Source organism: Bemisia tabaci, chromosome 9 (genome assembly GCF_918797505.1).
Source record: "Bemisia tabaci chromosome 9, PGI_BMITA_v3".
Taxonomy (NCBI): domain Eukaryota; kingdom Metazoa; phylum Arthropoda; class Insecta; order Hemiptera; family Aleyrodidae; genus Bemisia; species Bemisia tabaci.
The window spans coordinates 38,737,580-38,759,449 of record NC_092801.1 but is presented as its reverse complement, the minus strand read 5'-3'; the positions used below and the strand labels follow the sequence as shown (position 1 = coordinate 38,759,449).

Below are 21,870 nucleotides of genomic sequence, written 5' to 3'. Positions count from 1 at the left end.
AAAAAAAAAATAATTCACTAAATATGATAAAATGAAAAATCTCTGCCTTTTGAAGTCAGAATTCTACAACAGAGAGGGGCATGCCCTACAATTTGGCAGCCTTGAACGCCTGGCTTCTCTCATCCATTGACCCAAAAGAGAGGAATTTTATGCCGTTTCGATGGGTGTTTGAATACTAACAACGGTCCTACCCCTAGCATACACAACTTAAACGACTCGTCAGTGGTAGTGATATTGATCGTAATATTCTTCATATGGCTTACGAATTGTTTTTAAGCGCCCGTAAAGTGATCATTTTGAAATTGACTGGATTGTCAACATTTTTACATCCGGTTGTTTTGTTCCAGATTCTGTGTGATAAACCTCATTTCGGAAGTTTTGAGGACCCGCACAGAAATACTTACAAGCTCAATAGTTCCGATACTTCTTTCTTGCAATAATATTTTGGTTTCGAGATATTGGTACCCATGTTAAAAAACCAAGGAAAATGTTTTAAAAATGTGTCTTCTCGTTAGTCTCCTAAAATAAAAACAAAAATTGTAAACTCGACCCTATATTCTTTGAAATGCTCGCGGATTGACACTCTTTTGTCTTTACGTGAGAAAATTCAAGTTTTTAGAACTATCAGTACTTCAAAAACCAAGGCGAAACGCGAAGACACATACGTCTTTATATTTCTACGTTAGGAAAGTAACCATCCTATGTTTCGAAATAGTTTCATGCTGTATGACATGAAGAAATGAAGATACAAGTGTTGAAAGTGAAAATCAAAAAGAATGCCAATGACTGTGCGCCTTCAATTTCGGCGATTAGGCCAATAACCATCCCTCGAGTCGAAATAGTTGCATGCACATTAGCGCAACAAAAATGAAGGCGCAACCGATGAAACGCAACTTAGGGGGAACGTCTTGGACTGCGCATCTTCGATTTTGGCAGTTGGACCACGAACGATACTTTTTCAAGATGCACATGATACAATAATCGATCATTCAAGGGGAGGAAAAAATTGAAAATAGTGACGAAGTAAAGACACTAAGTTAAAATTGAATGGTCAAGTTTGAGCGGTGGATACCACATCCCTCCGTGTAATTCTACCGACCTAAATGTGATTTTTATTCCTCCCCTCCAGGTACTTTCCTTTCTAAGACTAATGTTTTGAGATTCTACCCGATATTCTGGAGAATATGTTGAAATTGAGAATTTCGACCAAAGGTAGTCAAATCAAGTGGTTCGAGTCAATTAGAGAGGTCTGGTCGGACAGGCCATTTTTTACTGTAACTGCAAATTTTGATGTTTCTTTCGTCACATTTCAAATTTTAAGGGGTGATTTTGGAAGAAAATTTTACGAGGAAACCAATGAAACCACTTTTAGAACCTGCATTTTTTGAATAACGACGGTGTAAGTCAGGAATCACATAACTCGGTTTGCGACGCCGCGGACTTCCTGTCATACTTTAATTTTTAAACGGAAAACTACTCAACGGCACTTCTCTAAAACTGTCGTGATTTTTCTTCTCCGTGCGAAGAAAATTCTGCAAAAACTTTGAGGAATGATGTCAATATTTGTTCTCCTCCAAAAAAGTGACAGAGGCGGAGATTTTCAGACACCCCAAACGAGATATCGACGGTGAAACTTCCAAACCACGTATCTCGGTTTGCGACGTCGCAGACTTCCTGTCATACTTTATTTTTTAAATGAAAAACTACTTAACATCCAGTCTTGAAAATTTCTGTGATTTTTCCTCTTTGTGCGGAGAAAATTCCGTGAAAATTTCAAGGAATGATATTGATTTGGTCTACTTCAAAAAAATAAAATGTAAGCGTAGATTTTTAAACACCGCAAACGAGATACGTGGTTTGGTAGTTTCACCGTCGATATGCGATTGCCGACTTACACCGTCGATAAACGGAGTTATGAACGTTTAAAGTTTCCAAATTTTGTCCGACCTCTCCTATTGACTCGATCCACCGTGCGTTGGCACAAAAAAATATTTTATATAACTAGGAGACTGGGAAAAAATCAAAATTGGGAGCTTTGATGTGAAATATTTTTCTGTGGAGATAACACTGTGCCGGTTGGACTCTTACCTGGTGAGGTTTTCTTCTAATAACCTAAAAGGGAAGCGGCCTCTGGTGAGCCACCGGATGGCCTGGAGGTTGACTTTATGGGGTAGCGCGGGGGCCGCGGCCCAGTTCCGCTCGGGCGTTTGCCGGGTCATCGTCGAGGAGGGCACCCCTCTCCTGCTGCCCTCCGCGAGCAACCGCGAGATGAGCCAGTTGTCCAGACTCACGTCTTCGCTCCCACTTCCGCTCCCGCTCCGTTTTCCATGGGCTGCAAAACAATTAGTTCCAGAATCAGTAATCAGGCTATAAAAGGGGGAAAATTCACATTTTTTACCCCTTCAAACCAACCTAGAGGATCTTTATAGGAAGAGTATCAGGCACGTAGCCAGAGGGGGGGGGGCTTGGGGGGCTCCAGCCCCCTCCAAAAGAAAACAAGCAGGAAGCTCCAACGCATTCGCGTCGGAGAGCGGCTCTGGCGACAGTAGTTGTAGTCAAGAATGAGGGCCTAGACACATTTTGTCACTGATGTACAATCCGACAACTGTCGATTCATGTTTTGTAACTTAGCAGATTTACGTAGCCGGTGTATAAATGTGTATTAGCCCTTGATATGCAGAATGCATGGCACTATCACTTGTTGTATACTTTTAATTTTGAAGGCTCTTTGGAGGTCCGCATCCTAAAAAATTTCTCCCACAGTATTTTTTTTAACTTGTCGTTGTGATTGGGCGCCAATTTCTTTCAATTGAGTGATCATCTTCTTTTTTTGTCAAATAACTAGTTTGTGCAACAATAAGACTGAAACTGACTGTAACTGAAATTTTGTCTTTTTAGATATTTGGTTATTTTTTATTTATTAGATTGTATATTTTCACAGCCCTGTGATAAGAAACTTTGGAATGCATGGTTGATAAGTCGTTTAGCGAGGCTGCAAAAAATTTGCATTTTTATATCTGAAATTGTAGGTAATGGTTTTGAATATCGAATTGCGATATATTACACGGTTAAGATAGGGCTATATGTCTTGTCGTAAGCGGCGACATAGAGTCGATGTCATTTCAATAATCGCCCCGATGGCCACGGTAGTTGTGTGCCGTCTGCCCACGTAGCAAATGGGAGGCGAAAATGGAAGTCATCAGTGCATCGGTGAGTGTTGAACGTGAAAATTGCGCGGGCCGCGCAAATTTCGCGATCATCGATGTGTCGGGGCTGAGCATCCATCATTTTCTATCTTGTTTTGAAGCTATGTGAGTTGTGATAAAGTACATACTTTTTTTGTATTATATTACTGTATAAATAGTGTAAAATTTGTACAGAACTTTGTACAAAATAGTTTCTTGTAAAAAGTGTGGACTACTGCCACGTCGTTTCCATACAAACTCCCAATACGCCGCAAGTACCACAAATGCCCATGTTAACCAAATCACCTCATCATCCATTTTTTAAGGACACAATGTTTAATTCAAATCAACTTACTTTATCAAAACTCCAATCGTTTATCAAATAGCATATATCGAGTCATTTTAACAAAATCAAAGACGGCATAATATCATTTATCACACAGCCAAAAACCTAACCTAGAAACCACGATGTTTACAAACTCAAATTGGAGAACACTCATTGGTCCAATAATAAAAATTGATTTGCCGCCTTTTTTCTTTGCAAGCAAAACGTGTGAACATGTCTGAAAATGGGATCGGGCGTCAACACTCAACGATGCACTGATGACTTCCATTTTCGCCTCCCATTTGCTACGTGGGCAGACGGCATTAGACGTTTACGGTTTCCTTGGTAACCTTTGTTTGCTATCAGCTGATATCGAGTAATATGACTAGGGAGCTCCAACCCAGTGGTTGGAGCTTCCTTAACCGCGAAAACTTTAAAATTCAAATTTTCAAATTTTGAACGTAAAGTACATTTTTTCCATCACGAGATTAAAGCACAGACAAGTTTTGAATTATTGACTGTATTACCATGATTCCAAAAATACACTACACAACATAGCATTGGCTAACAATAAAACAATATGCAATAAAATAAAGTCATGACAAGGAACATAGCCGAAAATGGCGCCGATTCCCATTAACCAACGCGCGGTCTCTCCAATGTAACATGGTCCAATGATACTCCCCAGCTGGGACCGTCCGGAATAGCAGCTCTAGTGCAAGCACCAGAGCCGCTAAAATAGGAGGGGAAAAATGAAGAAAAGGGGAGACAGAGTATACAAAAAGGCCAGAAAAGAGGAAGTTTGAACTCTCAAAATGCGTAAAAGTAGATTTAAAATTTCACAAATTTTCCAGATTTGTTAAATACAACAATTTGAGGGTATCGTAGGCTGAAAGTCTAAAGAAAGATACATAACTCTCCCGCAGAAATTGATGAAAAATCTGCGTCACGGTAGCTTCAGAATAAGTCCAAATATAATTAAAATTTCAAAAATTTGCCGGGGGAGGCCCCCCGAATTCCCCCCTTAGCCGCGGAGGGAGGGATGGGAACCCTGCTCACCCGACCAAGCCCCCCTCGAAACAAAATCCTGGCTACGTGCCTGGAGAGTATGAACAACTCGATTTATGTAGCTATTTGGGTCCAAAAGGGTGACAACGTGAAAAACGAGAATAACTAGAGAATTATCGTTGCCAACCTAGGCATTTGGAAGATTATTCTATATGCCGACAGCGCATTACAAACAAGCGTCTTTAAGGATCAAAACTTTGAAAGTGAGAAAATGTAAGTGAAATCAAAGTCTTATACGCGCTTTTATATAATTTTTGATCAGTGTAAATAATTGACATGTGAAAATTTGTACCACTGAATAATTTGAGTTCATAGATTGGCTCCCCTTTTGGGCCCTAAGAGCTACATGACCTGATCAAATCTAACCTCCAAATTTTCGAGTCGTCCATACTCTCCCTGTAAAGGCACTCTAAATCAACCTTTTATGACTTGACCGACCGAATGTTATAGGATGCTACAGTAATAGGTCAGGTGCACTGGTCTCAAAATCGTGTTTTGGTGCTTGCTTCTTGTAGATTAGCAAAAATTAATAAGATTTGTCCAAACAGCAACTTTCTACGTTTGCAGTATCAATCGAAATATCGGGCTTTGTAAAATTCGGTTCATGACGTTATCCACCGCGGTAGTGACACCCTTAGTTTCTTCCACCTTGCTTTCATCAGTTACGGAGGCACACGCACACATTTTCACTGGTTTCTCAACGTGAAATTCGAACGAAAGCAAGGCGGAAGAAGCCGAGACTGTCGCCACCGCGGTGTATGACGTCATTACAAAAACAATTTCAAAGCGCGATATTTCGGTTAGTATTGAACGTAGGAACGTCGTTGTTTGGACAGATCTTCTTATTTTTACCGATTATACAATAATCAAGTATCAAAACACGATTCTGCGACCAGCGCAACTGACGTTGCGTCATGCGATGGATCATCAAAAATAAATAAAATACAATCTTTAATATTCTGTTTTATTTTACCTAGATCTGGCTGCCAAAGATGCTCATCCGACGAAAAAATAAATAATTTTAAAACAATTTAAAATTTGAAGCAGACAGTTCAATAACAGGCACGCGGCTTTTGAAGAGTTTCTAATTTCGTCTCTAGGTCAGCATCGCTTCGACCGATGGAGTGTTTAAAGTTCCTCAAACCTCCCACCACTTTCTCCTCACTCTTTTTTATAAATTTTCGGGAGGAGGTGGCATCACAAATTCGTAGATATCGAAATTACGAAGTCACAGAATCGATTTTTTGTACGGAAGTTCCTCCCTGTTATGGTGGAAACTTCGTTAACTGTTTACTGTTGACCGTCGCACAGTGGAGCGAGTCAATAGGAGAGGTCGGACAAAATTTTTAAACTTTAAACGCTTATAACTCCTTTTATACAAAACATTAAGGCTCTAAAATTGGTTTCATTGGTTTCCTCGTGAAATAATCTTCTGGATCTACCCCTCGTTTAAAATGTGACGAAACAAACACCGAAATTTACAGTTTTCGTCGGAAATGTTATGTCCGACCTCTCTAATTGAATCGATCCATTGTGCGTCGTGACGATGCGTTTGTCTTATACTCAGGCGGAGGAGGTTCAAGATTCCAGTTGCCAGTTTTAAGATTCCGCTTTCGAAAAATTCATGCAATGGTAAGCTCCTAAGCTTTTCAATTGAACGTATTTGAATCAGTGAGTTCGAAAAGACACCAACTCGGAAAAAAAAATTGTTCAGGAAACACCTAAAACTGCGCAGCGGGCGAAGAAGTTAGTTTAAGAAAAACCTTTTTGGTGCCAAAGGACAAGTACTTAGAGACTTTGTAAAGCACCAAGTTGAAATCGATACACCATGTTTGATGACTGAGAATTAAGCGTTTAGAACTTTCCGAGTTGGTGTGTTTTCGTTCTCAACGACTTTCAGATACCGATTGTTCATTGTCTGCCCAGAAAAATTTATATTTTTCGACCTGAATATCGCTTGAATATTTATATAACTTTTTGGTACAAGGTATACTGAACCGAAATAAGAAAACCGCAAAATCGGATGGTCACCCGTTCCCTTGAAATGGCCAAAAATTGGTATTTCCAATGAAATACTTCGATTCTTCCCTTTTCCCATCGTTTTTTCAAGCACTTCTGATTGCAATTTCGAAATTTTGCAAATGCTTCTATCCATAAGTGTTACTAAACTGTAAAAAAGTGAAAATCGAAAAAAAAACCCGAGTTGGTGCGTTTTCGAACTCACTGATTCATTTATGCTAAATGGAACTATATGCAAGTGGAAAGATGGGGTGTGCTTGTTAGTGGTCGGGCCATAAAAATGACTGGACCTTTCAAAGCACCAGTGACGTCAGCGGCAGCGTCGGCAGCGACGACGATCGACGACGCAGTCTTTAACTCATGAGCCAGAGCCCTGTCCACAAGGCTCTTGTCACATGCCCACGGCTCACGAGTTAGCGCTCAGTTCCTTTTGATTTAATTGAAAGTCCCGCTTTTCCATTTTCTCAAAAGGAACTACATCCACTTTAACATTGTCTCTTATCCAGCTTGCACGAGCACACCCCATCTTTCCACTTCCACATAGTTCTTTTTAGCATAAATACGTCCAATTGTAGTGAGAGTACCAAATAAAATATCGATAATCGATTACTCTCGCGCCGCCACCGCGTAAAAACGGCGTGAAGGAGGTGCGTTGTGCGTTACGTAGTAATTAAAAAAAAAAAGAATCGGGGAAAATGACATCGATCGTTTGGCAACTGAGTCTTAACGACAGGTGACAAGAGAGGGCGCCCTTCGCAAAGCGTTGAGGCCGGAAAAAATAAACAAAAGGCGCATCTGAAGTACTTCATTTCCTTGTGGGATTAAAAGAATTAGCGGGCGGAAGTGGCGCATCCCATTTCTCGCTGTTGCGCGAGGCGTGAATGATCGATTATCGATATTTCCCCATTTAAAGACATTATAAAGAATCGATTATTAAGGTGCTCGTTGCAAACACCCTTTTTATCGATCCTTTAACATAGGTTTCAATGGCAGATCCATCGATATATCGCAAAGCACGCCACGATTCTGGCGTATAGCTCTGTGGCGATGGTGGATTCTTTGTTTTACCGATAAAAATTGTTGCGTGCAAGCGGCAACAATCCACTCCATTGTACCTGCTCAATGACTCCTCCCCATCCCTCATCTCGATACGACTTGAGAATTATTGCCGGATAGCGCTGAGAAATTACCACTAACCCCCATTAAAGCCCATATAAAAAATCCAAACTTTTTCGCACGATCTGGCAACCTTGGGCTCGAGAAAGCTGCCCATCTTGCCTGCTCAGACTTATCGGCGGTGAAATTGTAAAAACGCGTATCCCCTGCTTTGCGGTGTTTTGAAATCCTCGCACCCGTTTTATCTTTTGAACGTACCCCCAAAAATAATTCTCGGCGTTTTTACCACGGTCCGTTGGTACCTTTACCATCTCACTACCTTGATCCGTTGGTATACCTTTACCAATTATTGATAATTTTACCAAGACAGACTGGTAAGCTTACCTAACAACCGGTATTTTTACTGTTTTTTTCAGGTAAGAATATCACTTTTATTGGTAATCAATTCCCGGTAACTTTGCCATTTTATCTCGGTAATTCTACCACAGTCGATAAAAAATATTGGCGTTTTTACCGAGGTCCGGTAAAATTACCGAGAGAGTTTAATAATTTTACCAAGATTTCTCGGTAAAATTACCAATTCCATAAATGGTAATTTTACCAAGAGGAAACTGGGATCAAATCAAAAATTTTCCCTTTTCTTACTAAATACACCGAGATTTTTTTTCAGTGTAGAAATCAATACTGAGCTTAAAATTTTCACATTCCTCAAAAAGAGGGGAAGAATCAGAGTACCTAGTTCACGAGAAATAATATCGAGTATTTTCCTGATTTAAAAAGAAATTATGACAAGGTGTCTGCAGTGTTGAAAATCGGGATACACGTTTCTTCGTTTTGAAACTCGGCAGAACGCATTTATCAATCCAAGATTTTTTAAAGTTCTAAGAGGTCTCGTCGGAAAGAAGCCGAATTCTGTATTCCTTTATGATGAAAGCTAATCTTCGAGGTTAAGGGTTTAATCTGTTTCAAAGTGATCTCCATGGTACATGATACACTTAGCCCATGGTTCTTCAACTTTCCGAGTGCACGTGAAAAAGTCCTCGTTTAGGATACCAATCTGTTTCTTCGTCGAATTTTCTTTGATGCCCTCAGTCGTGTTAAATCTTGTACAATCCAGTTGAGTTCTGAGCTTTGGGAAGAGCCAAAGGTCGCCAGGCTTCAGATCTGGGCTGTGCTTGAGGTGGAAGGACTTCAAAGACGCGCTCTTTTATTTTAAAGGGCAGAACTTCAAAACCTGTTAAGCGCCATCAAATGTTGCTAAGATGGACTTCATTTTGCAATTAGGAACTACAATGTCCGACTCGTATGTAAAAGCACTTATCTGCTTACAGAAATTAATGACACATACTTTGTTTCTAAAATGAGCTGGAAATGGTAGTACCCAATTGCAAAATGCAGTCCAAATGGACTACATTTTGCAATTTGGAACTATAAATTCTGGCTCTTCTGGAAAAAACACCTATGTGCATAGGGAAACCAATGGCACATGCGTTGTTTTTAAACCGGGCTAGAATTTATAGTTCCTAATTGCAAAATGTAGTCTAAATGGAGCATCGTGTTTCTCAGTATAAAGAAACCTGAACGCTTCCCTTCAATGGGCAATTTATTCAAAAAACATGGTGATTAATTACAAAAAAATTGAGCTACCAAGCCAAAAAATTTTATGTTTTAAAAATTACTCTGTTTTCGCAAAAAAATAATTATTAATTATTTTTGGTTTGTAGCTCGATTTGTTTTGTGATCAATCACCATGTTCTATGTGGCTTAGCCAGCCAAATGTGGCATGAAAATGTTTATTCAGAGACTTACTCTGAATTATTGCCTTATTTTTAACACACACTTCATATTCTAAGGCCACAAGATTCCCGCTATTTGAAAGGAACAGTTGCGAAATCTAATCAACACTTTATTGCGCTAACCAGGTTTTGAATTTCTACTCTTCAAATACTGCCAAGCAATGCTGAACGAGGTGCTGCCGTGCTAAGTAAGAACGCCGTATGAGCCTTCAGGCGTTGCCAAGTTTCCTTCAATAAGAACCGAATTTACTGAGAAATTTGTGGATATTTTTTTTCAAAATTTTCATAAATTTTTATAGCAATTTAATCTAACATATTTGAAAATTTCAAAGAAAAATGTGCACGATTTTCGTCAAAAATATATGTTTTATCAAGGAAAATTTGGCAACTCTCGGATGTTCATACGGCGTTCTTCCTTAGCACGGCAGTGCTAATAGTGTTGCACAACAGAAGCAGTTGCGCAACAGTGTAGCAACAGTGTAGTCGGCGTAGAGCCCGTATAAGCGCCTACAAGACTGCGTGAATACTTCTCGTATTGCGCCAAATGCATCAAAGGTGGAGTGATACCACTATTCGAACTCGTAGGAGCGCGTGTGGTATACCTCGTCAACTGAAGGCGAAACATTCGTGCATAAAGCCACTAATGCTCGCTACACGTGGATTGAACTGACATGAGATAGATTAACATCTGAACTGCTTCTTTTAAGTTAGACTACGAAGTGAGTATCACTTACGGTGAATCGTCAAGCTCAAGTGGCATGCGATATGGACGGATTTCTACCAAACAGACCTATGTGGAGATGAGAAATATGGGGTGTGCTCTAGAAAGCTGCATAAGAAGCAATGTAAAAGTGGGCGTGATTCCTTTTGAAAAATTGGAAAAGCGGTATTTTACATTCTATCAAACAGACCTATGTGCCAACTGAATGCGGAACTCATGAGCCCCGGGCATGGCAAGAGAACGTTGTGGACAGGGCTCATGAGTTAAAGTGCCCCGACGACGATGTCCCCGCCGCCGCGCCCTCGCGGCCACCCTCGTTCGTTGCCGCTGACGTCACTGGCACTTTATTATTCTCATTCACTCTTACGGCCAGAGAACTAACGAGCACACCCCATATTTCTCACCTCCACATAGGTCTGTTTGGTAGAAATACGTCCATATATCCCATCGATTAGGTAAAAAATCTCGGCAGATTTAGAATTTTTAGCAGAAAAAAGGACAACAACCCCTGCGCATGAGCATAACGAATCATTCTGTACCAAAAAATTGGCGAAATTCAGAGAAATGATAGCACAATAAAGTCAGGAAAAGACCTCTCATTGGATACAGAAATCGAATGCGAAGTTTTTTCCTAACACAATTATACTTTCATTCCTCTAGATATTGCCAATTTTTGGGCATAGAATGATTCCTTAGACTTATGCGCAGGGGCTATCGCCCTTTTTTTTTGCTAAAAATTCAAAATTTGCCGAGATTTTTTAACTTATCGATGCGATGTATTGCATGCCAGTTCGACCACGTCACTTGAGCGTCACTCTAGCTTGTGTTGTTACCAGATTCGGCCAATCAGATCCGTTGGTCTTCGATAGGTCGAGGTGGTACCAAAATCTTGCACTAACGTTGCAATTCGTTAGTCATCGAATCGAAAGTTCCGAACTCAAATAAAATGGCAGCTCGGAGGTTCGGATACAAAAGTAGTAGTGAACCTCTAAATAAAATCCGCTTGAATTTGGCAATAGGTGCGATAAGGCGTGGTTCATTTCTGTTAAAAACGGTCCAATTGGACTATTTCTATCAAGCGGAACTATGTGCATTAAGACATGAGCCCTGAGACCCATAAAAATACATGATAACTGGAATAGTTTCGTCGCCGTAACAGACAACACATTTTTCATATTTTTTTAGTAGTAATGATAACCACTCGAATTTTTTTACATTAAACTGCGCAGGGTTACGTGTCATAACGATTTTCGAAGATTTATCGCTCTACTTTTCAATTTCAATATATAAATGACCGAAAATGTGCTGTCTGTTACGCTGACTTTTCCCCCGTAACAGACAGCAAATTTTCGGAATTTACATAATATTAATTCAGAAGTAGAGCAATAAATCATTAGAAAGCGTTATAATACGTAACCCTTTGAAGATGAATGCGAAAAAATTCGAGTGATTATCATTTCTACTAAGAATATGACCGAAAAATGTGCTGTCTGTCACGGCGACAAAACTATTCCAGTTTTCGTGAACCCACCCATAAGTTCCTAAGGCTTGGTTCCTTTCTACTAAACACTGTCCAATGGAGATGTTGCATGTGTGAGGAATTTGCGATTTGACTGTTGATTCTTATGTAAAAGTTTGCGAGAAACACGATGGTGCCACTGGTGTTCTCGGAAATTAACTCCCAAGCTCAAAAAAAGCTCTCAAGTTGATGCCGAAATGGAGGGGATATCCGACGCTATCCTGAGAGTCCACCTCTACATCAAGACAAACTCTCTATCTATACTATAAGCTCCAAGACCTCCTAATTTTGCGAAACTGGTGACGCTTAGTTCCAGCGTTCTACCGGGCCGATTTTCATGATTTTTGCGGCTATCGACGGGCAATTGTGTCTAGATAAGCCAACTCTTTTCAGATTTTCAAAATGTGGCCCAGGTTTTTTTATATTACGTGGTAAAGTTGCGAATTCTCCCATTTAAACAATGTAAATTTATACTTTTTGTCATAGTTCGTTTGAGCGTTCTACCGGGCCGATTTCCATGATTCTTGCGTAAATCGACAGGTAATAGACCCTAGATGAGCCCGCTCTAATCAGATTTTGGAAAAAGGACCCAGGTTTTTTTAAAATCACGTTATAAAAGTGAGTGAGTTTACTGAATGCTCCGGTGCTGCTACCGCTATGCGCGGGAGGATGCGCAGTGGTCAAGGAGGTTGCGCAGTAGCTGTGTAGCCTGCGCATCAGCTCTACACTTATCTACACAAGATTCGCACCTAACTCTCATGTTGAGCGGTGGCCGAGTCGTCTAAGAAGTCGAATACGTCCACTGTTAACTCGGTGTGGGTTCGATCCCCAGCTCATGAAATTTTAATTATTACCTGACTATCATTGTTCATTGTTTTACTGCAATATTTCATCAATCAGTCATTTCAAAACGCGTCCTTTTAATTTTAAAGTAATTTTAAGTATAAAGTTTAAAATTAAAGTATATCTCATATCGTAATTTTTTAGGGGAAAAATAAAACTAACACTGATAGGAGGGTAAAAATAGGGCCGCGAAGCGGCCCATTGATGGCGCGGAGCGCCTTCAGGGGGTTGGGCCGCGTAGCGGCCAGGGGGCGTAGCCCCTTAGTACCAAGATAGGGAGCAAGTACATTGACACTGCTACCACTTTATTTGGGGACTCTAAAACTGAAAACACGGCAACCATGCAAATGTATTTGCTCCCTATCTTTGCATGGAGAGTTTGTCCTGATATAGAGGTCGATTCTTGGGATAGCGAGGGATATCTCCTCCATTTTGGCCTCAACTTGAGAGCTTTTTTTGAGCTTGGGAGTTGATTTTAGAGAAAACCCGTAGCACCATCGTGTTTCTCGCGAAATTTTACATGAGACTCAACAGTCAAATCGCAAATTCCGCACACATGCAACATCTCCATTGGTGCTCCTGATATAGTTCGTCCTCGTATAAAAGTTCCTAAGACTTGGTTCTTTCCTGCCAAACACGGTCCAATTGAAACTCTCTATCCATCGGTTTTTTTCCAAAAAGTTGGTTCCTCCCTGCTAAACTCTATCGATTTCGTCGTGGGATGAAATGTCCAGGTGATCCTTTTCGCATCATTGACTAAAAACCGAAGCAAAATAGTGGTGACAAATCAAAATCACCCCCGCGGGAGAGTGCTGAGTAAGAATAACTCCGGCGGCCCATTAGTCACGCATCTTTCTCACACCCCGCTCGCAGTGCCGAGGTGTGATCGGTCGATTATCGATATCCCCCATTTGAAACTATGTTAAAGAATCGATTATTATGGTGTTCGTTGCGAACACCATGTTTATCGATTCTTTTCCATAGGTTTAAATTGCGGATCATCGATATCGCAAAGCACTGCCCGCTCTACCTTGTCGTGAAAGAAGGCAGTGCCTCCACCCGACGACGGTTAGTACGTTCTCTCATACGGTTGGAGGCTCAGCTCAGAATAGATTTACTACCCTCTTCCGTAATAGGGTAGTGCTACTACAACTGTAAGAATGTGAAAGGAAGCAGTAAAACAAAATTCCCTATGACAGGCGCCAAATAGCAACTATTCCAGCACTTAGGACATGCGGAAGGTGTGCTAGGAAATTGAAGGGAGTTTTATCAGTCTCACCGCGCGCCACGCTGCGTCGCCGTATTAGCCTTTTAGTCTCCTTTCTCATGTCGCCACCATCCGGCCAAAGTATCACAAGCGCCATGCGACATTTCAAAAGTTTTCCCGGCCTTCTATTTTTTACAGAAGATTAAAATTGTTGGTTGAATCGGTTTGTAAAATTCACTGAATTTTATCGGCAACAAACAGAAAATTCAGTGAAATTTCCGGACAGCTCCGTTGAAAAATTTCTCTGTAAAAAAATGAAATGGCGGTGGAAATTTCGAAGCGTCTCATGACACTTATGATGCTTTGCTAGGAAGACGACGATATTCAACTTGAATCACAATGAGAAAAAATTAAACTGAAGACGTCGTTTGAAATGTAATGACTAAAAATAAAAGAAGAATAAAATGATGAAATGATCACAGACATTGATAAAAAATACATCGTATTACTTACCACCCCAACAGGAGTGCCCATAGTTCAAGCAGGACCCTGCAAAACAGAAGAAAGATATTCATCAGAAACTGGGAACTTACATAATCTACAGAATTTCACCGATGCGAAGAAAAACTTCATAACTTCTGAGCTTTACATCAAATCCTCAAACAATCTGTAAAGGGTTACTAGCTCATGAACGAATTTTGACTCGTAAATTCATTTTTCTGAGGGTAAGGTTATCTTGTCACTTTGCCAAGTATTTTTTGCCATCCTGTTTTATTCTATAGTTTACGTCCACGCGTTTTTTCGGCAGTTTTGGTCCGTCACACACCAATTATTGAGACTCAAAGTTAACTGGTCCACATGTAAATACAAACAACAATTGCTCGCGACATTTTTGGATGAAAATTTATAATTAATTAATAAATAATAAATAATAAAAAAATAAATAATAAATTAATAATTAAAATAAAAATTAAAAATAAATTAAATAAAATTAATAATTATTAATTAATAATAATAATTATAATATAATAATAATAATAAAATAATAATATTAATAATATTATACTATAATAATAATATAATTATAATTATTAATTATTAATTAATTATTAATTATTTAATTATTTAAATTAATAATTTTCATTTATAATTAATTTTTTTTAAGAGGGTTTGCTTGTTTTTTTTTCTTTCTTTTTTTTTTTTTTTTGTTGGTCTGGTTTTTTTTTCTTGTCAACGGAGAAAAATATATAATTGAAGTTTTTGGTAAAAATTGAGGAGCGTCAATTCCGTGATGGAATATTCACTAAAAATCTATAAACGTCTTTGTTGCAACAGGACTTAATTATCTTTCGAGAAAATCCCATCCCGTTATACCTGAACCGGATAAACCTTTTGATTTGCCTCAGCTATAGGCTCCAAGATTTTTCCTGTGTACGATAGCTCCACGACGGCGCCGGCGTGCCGCGGCGCTTCGAGCCGCCATTTTGCCACGGAGGTGTTACACAGTATCATACAAGATTGAAGGCACCCTAACGTGTCATGATTGATGGCATCTTTCAAAAGCACAAAGGTCCCTTGCAAATTAAATCAAGTGACGACGACAAAAAGAAAGCAGTAGTCGAAAAACTTACGAAGTCCTACTATCCGAACTCAATAACGTTAGCACGATTTTTGAATTTCATTAGAGGAAAAAATGACTTAGTTCAAGCATAAATATGCTCAAATTTCCAAAAAAGATTCCCTTGATTTTCCTCTCAAATAAAAAGAAAAGTCATTTACATCAAGTGGACACCCACTTTCGTTCAGCGATATTATTCTCGATTCAAAATAAAATATTCTTGACGGCATGATCAAAAAATTTCTGCCAAAATCGAGTCACTTTTTTCTCTAATGAAATTTGAAACTTATGCTAAACTTTATTGAATACGGATGCTAGGACTTGGTGAGTTTTAGCACTAAGAAGATAAAGATAAAACGTCTTTTCTAAAAGACGTCTTTTAAAAAGTCCTTTTTGCTCTCTTTTTGTGTCGCAGCATCTTGATTTTTTTTTTTGCGAAGAAAGCTCCGTTTTTCTTGAAGGATGCCCGTCATTCTTAATGTGTTGGGACGCCTTCAATATCGAATTATACTGTGCAACACCTCTGTTGTGAAATAGTTGCTTGAACTGCCGCGCTGCGCCACGGCGAGCGGGCGGTCAGCGCAAAACGCGCATTGGCGCCTACAAACCTAAGTGGATACTTCAAACATTGCGCAATGCGTGAAGTATCCACTTAGGTTTGTAGGCGCCAGTGAGCCTCTCGCGCTGGCAGCATGCCGCTCCACTCTGTTTGACTCTAATAATATTTAAACTCGCAGAGTCAGCGTTTTTCAACTCATGATTTTGAAATGCTTGCACTCCCTGCATGAACTATTCTCATTTAAATTGATAAAAAAAAAAATATGATATGTATTAAAGGGAAATATATTGTGTATTTTGTTAATATTAAGGTGATTCCATGTCAAATTGAATGATTTTCAAAGACCTTTAATTTTTTTTAAAATTTTGTGATTTTACTGTGCTGCAGCGCGGTGTACGCACAACCAAACGCTCAAAATTGGACGGATTTGATTCTGATAGATCGATCTCCAGGATTTTGGCTCCAAAAATACACAATTCATCATCACATAATCTGCTCACCTGGTACTTTCAGAATTTTAAGTAAATGACACACGGTTTAGTGACCAAATACACTTAATACTCAAAACTAAAGAACCATTAAAAGAGCGGCAAGAATTTTTGTTGCATGCAGTCACTAGGGCTTGAATGAGCGAAATTGATCTGGATTTCAAGAGAGTTACCTGGAAGTGTAGAGTAGCAAAACCCTCGCCCTTATCAACAGTTATTACTCTACTTTCCCGAAAAAAAGAGGCTGAAGTTTCTCTCAACACGTGTATACTTTATTATCGTCCAGGGTGGCAAGCGGAAAACCTTCCCTCCCGCTGGAAGCCGAATTGTTTACTTCTCTTCCGTTTGGGACCAATTTTTGCAGCAGAGTTTTCCCAGTTATTTAGGGTTCCTTTACTCTGTTTGGTCCAGGAAAACCACCGTGTAAAACTCCTGAATTTGACCCCAAAATCAACAATCATCTTATATTTTGAAGTGTACGCTTATTTATGATGCTTTTTCCCAAACTTCAGAGGCATGTAGGTATTCCTAGAATAGGAAGGATTAAAAATGAGGGGCTTGGAGGACAAGGCGCATAAGTGCAGTTTTTGCCAATGCGAGAAATACGTGTTTGAATTTTTGAAATTACATGGATCCTTTAATGGCGGAAAGAAATTACAAACTGACTTTTTGATGCTTACAAATTGGCATTTGGTAGCGAATTTCTCACAGACTATGCACTAGGATTAGTTTTACTGGAAATCATGAATACTTCAATTCTTTTCAAAAACTGCACTAATGCGTCCATCCTCCAAACCCCTTAAATGAGCTTTGAAAATTCAAGGATAATCCTCGAAATTAACTCTAATCGAATTTCCTCGTTCGGAAGTACGGTCAAACTTCGAAACAAAAATAGTGAGAACGAGAGAAACATGAATTCAGCTGAAATTCAGTTGAAAAAACGTGTTTTTCCGGCATGTCATTAAGTTTCTAAAAGGAGCCTCTTACCCAAAAATATGAAACTTTTTGGTCCTTTAGTGGTGCCATATGGTAGCTCTTGAAAGTTAGAGTCGGGCGTTTTTCGAAAGAAGTTTAATCGAAGAAACCTATCTTTTACATTTTAAATGTGAAAAAAAGGCGGCCGTGGCTTACAATCAAAAGGAACATTTATTTTGATTTTGATAAAGTTTGAGGGGAAGCATGAACCGTCCTCTCATCACAGATTTAAGAGGAAGAAAAGAGGAAATAGGATGAGAGATTAGGAAGGAAGAGGAGAGATAGAAAGGAGGAGGAGGTGTAGAAAGGAGGAGGAGGTGTAGGAAGGAGGAGGAGGGGTAGGGAGGAGGGGGAAGGTTGGAAGGAGGAGGATTGGTATACAATGAATTAGGGAATTTAGTGCAAAATCTGCAAGTGGGTCTATACACATCACTTGAATTGAGTGAAGCTATAAGAAATTTGCTTTGAGAGAATGTTCTAATTAAAATAATCTGCACGGAATTTGGTGGACGTTGAAAGAGGTGCACTGATTTCTGTCAAAACGTAGTCCTCATTTCTATCATATCAATACTTAGTTCCTGGAAGGAATCCACATAACTCTCACAAATTATTCACTTGATAGGTTTTTGTCAGCTTCAAATCATTGATGAGACTATAGAGTTTAACTTTTTAGGATCCTAAGCTAGTTTCGTTTAATTAGAATACAGATGGTGAGAAAAATTAGGATAGAAAGTATGCCATGTACACTTAGAATATTGAAGACTTCCATAGTGTGAAAAAAACTCTTTATAAGGTGAATTTTCAGCTGTAATCCCGAAAAAATTCATCACACGTAAAAAATCGCCTTGAAATAAATGGTTATACCACTCATCAACAGCTGAGTTAAAATAATCGTATCCGTTGAGCTGCAATGTTCCATTGCTCCACTCAGTATTTTCAATGTGTATCACTATTATTGCGCTGCTGGCTTTGAGGGATGCTTTGACGTTCACTTAAGACATTATTTAAGACAGTCTTTGAAGTTGATTTAAGACATTTATGGTGCATCTCGCTGAGAGAAGATTATTTGGTTGAGTTGCTGATCCCCTGTTACAGCTACCCACTCTATTGTATTATCCATTTACCTGAAGTAACGTTGACACTAAGTAGTCTAACTTTTCCTAACGAGGCATAGGAGCATTTGAGACACTCCCACGATTAGTTTTCCGAAGTGTGAAATTCAAATCTGGGAACCATCGATATTTTCGCCTTGTGCATGTGTACTGATGAGAGACGCGTTGAGAAAATTTAGCTAACGAGACGTTTAACTTGCTTTTCCGCGATTAAAATGGAAACTCTAATGGATCGAATCCCACCTACACCTACAGCCAATAGACGCAACATTGTCTCAACGTTGACTACGAAAAGGTGATAACTTTCGATACCTACTCATTATTGTTGATTGTTTACACCTCTTAGAATTTCGATAAGCTGTCAGAATTCACACAATTGTTTTGATACCTAAGTTGGTTTTTATTTGCGGAGACCAAGATTTTACACACAATTTTGTGTTAATTTGGTTCCCTCAATGTATGAATTCAAAACTAACTGGGGAGTACACCCCCTGCCTCTCTGCGGTCCGACCCTTCATTGCGCTTCGCGCCTCAGGCATTTTAAATGCATTTCACCTCACTCTTATGATTATACATTAGAGTAAGGCGTGATCAATGAAATCTCTTTGTTGAAATATATGGAGCTCCTCGGGCCGAAGAGACAGCCAACCCTCAAACACGAAAAACACTAAAAAAATTCCGTTGTCAATTTTCAGATTTCAATATCAAACCAAAATGGCCACGAATGCAATAAGTAAAAGTATAAATAAATAAGTGTCTTCCGCAAAAATGAGTAAATTCATGCGAAAACTAAGTCAACGACGAGGTGAAAAATACCAAAATCAATAATATAACAAGAAACGAAAAATCATAAAAAATTTTATTCGTTCTATAATAAATCAAACACTATTTTGAAACCTTAAATTCTCCACATCTTACATTTAGTGCACTTTCTGCCAAATTAGAAAACAAATTAAACACAATTTTTTAAAACAATGATCAAGAGCTGGCCTCTTAATTTTTCACTCTATTTTTGGTAGTGTGTACAAACGACGGGTCGTCATAATTTCAATGACAAATTATTTTATATAGTATAATTTCTTAAGTTGGCTGCCCTTTTTAGCCCTGAAAGCTCCATGACCTAACCTCAATTTTTTTTTTTTTTTTTTTTTTTTTTTTTTTTTTTTTTTTTTTATTGAGAGTTTAGTGGCTTTATTCCTTTAGGAATCTACAGCCATCTATAGGCACTATTTATTGTCCGAAGACATCAGGGAGTTTGGTAGACATCCATGCTCGGGCTTACAAATTTTCACGGATTAAGGCCGAGCGAATTCTGCTTACAGATCCACTCGTCAGTTCCATGAAAATTTGTCGCCACCACCGGGATTCGAACCCGGGACCTATTGACCTAGAGTCAGACGCGCTAACCACTAGGCCAACCTGGCCGGCTAACCTCAAAATTACCGACACGTCCGTGCTCTAGCCGGTCTTACCTACCACTCCTCGAGTCAACCCTTACGAGCTGTTTAGACTGTAATACATCCTAAAGTCTAATTCACATTACTCTGGTAGGAAGTGCGAGGCTTCAAAATATTTTCCACCGAGTGTAGGCGTTGTAAAATAAATATCACTCCGCACTACAATAAAAACCCGCCAAATAATAGAGTCGGCGGGTATTTCCAGATATTGGCGCGAGGTGCGCGAAGACGCCGTGAATATCGTCACTCCTTCGGCGCACAGTGGATCCAGTCAATAGGAAAGATCGGACAAAATTCTGAAACTTGAAGAGCTTATAACTCCGTTTATACAAATTTTTCAGGTTCAAAAAGTGGTTTCATCGGTTTTCTCTTAACATTTTCTTCTGAAAGCACCCCTTCTTTAAAATGTGACAATGTAAACATCAAAAGTTGCAGTTTTAGTAAAAAAATGTCTGTCCGATCTCTCTGATTGACTCAATCCACTGTGCGGCGTAAGAACGTATCTTGATTTCCACATGAGCCTCCGATAGCATGGATTCAAACGTAAACCAGGGCTCACGTTCGAATAGAAACACGCTCTTACGTCAAAGGGGAGCGACAATATGTAAATCGGAACGCGAAAAAACTTGAGCCACCTCCTCGAACTTTTGGGCCTAGTTCGCGGGGGTGGGTGGGGGGTGGAGCGTGGGTGTCGCGCTTATTGTTGCACTGGGTGCGAAGTCTGTGAGTCTCTGCCCCGCGAGATAACGCGCGAGGCGGCCGCTCGATTTACAAAGGGGTCTCAATCAATAAAATAAACCCCGGCAGTAAGTAATTGCTTCCCTGAACTTTTTCATGTTTATTTTTCGGGCTCAACATACTTAAAGCCCCGTAACTTTCTCAAATGAACGTATTCCTGCCAAACGGAACTATGTACATCATGACGTGAGCCTTATTTTGCATAGAGTCTTATGAGTCTCAGGGATCATGTCTTAGTGCACTTAGTTCCGTTTGGCAGAAGTACGTCCAAATTGCCCGCATCGTTTCCCGAGTTGAGGCGCGGAAGGAGTTTGGTTTCCGATCGCCGGCGCACAGTGGGACGAGCTGATAGAAGAGGTCGGACATCAAATTTGTGGCTAAAATTTAAGCTTCAGATGTTTATTTTGTCACGAATTCAATTTCAAGGAGTGTCTCCGAAAGGAAATTTCACAAGAAAACCAATGAAACCACTCTTTAACTTTTTTGCTTCTTATTTCCGAAAAAAATTACTTCTAAGAAGTACTAAGAACTACTTAGATTTACTTATTAATTGTAAGAATTACTTCTAGAGATATGTAAGCTAATTAAAGCTATTGGATTCATATTTCAACTATAGATAATTTTAAATCTCTTATCTATTGAAGTATATAAAGGTTATATTAATTTACCTGATTAGGTGGTTTAGGATTATGGGTTGGACTTTAAATAATTGATTAATAATTTGATACCTAATAGAAGTATGTCTTGTTTTGTTTGTGGGCTTGTGTAAGCTTTCAGATTTTTAGGATTTTGTCCGACTTCTCCGATTGACTCGATCTAGTGTGCGGCGCTGGGATTGATTAATCTCGATCGCGCTGTTTTGAAATTCTTCGGCTCTTGTGTTATGTTCTTATAGAAATGGACCGCGTTAAGCAGAAAGGAGCCAAGTCACATCAGCTATTGCCAGATTTAATTGGACAATTTAATTTCTTACGTGAAACGGTTGTGCGGATTTTTGTGCAAATTTTAGTGACTTTTCTGCATAGTACAAAGCAAATTCCTTAAAATTTCCGAAAGAATCCGCACAAACGTTCTGTTGTAGAAAATTAATTGCCTAGTTACATTTGGACCGCGTTAAACAGAAA

General features: G+C 39.3%; 1 protein-coding gene across 1 annotated transcript in view; it reads right to left on the bottom strand.

Moving 5' to 3' along the window:
- LOC109034242 (neuropeptide CCHamide 1) overlaps positions 1 to 21,870 on the bottom strand; it is a 40,219-nt gene that overhangs the window by 12,774 nt on the left and 5,575 nt on the right. The window contains exons 2-3 of the mRNA XM_019047280.2: positions 14,313 to 14,348; positions 2,089 to 2,332 (exon numbers count right to left, since the gene is read on the bottom strand). Coding sequence (XP_018902825.2) covers positions 2,089 to 2,332; positions 14,313 to 14,348 — 280 coding nt within the window. The remainder of the gene's footprint in view (positions 1 to 2,088; positions 2,333 to 14,312; positions 14,349 to 21,870) is intronic.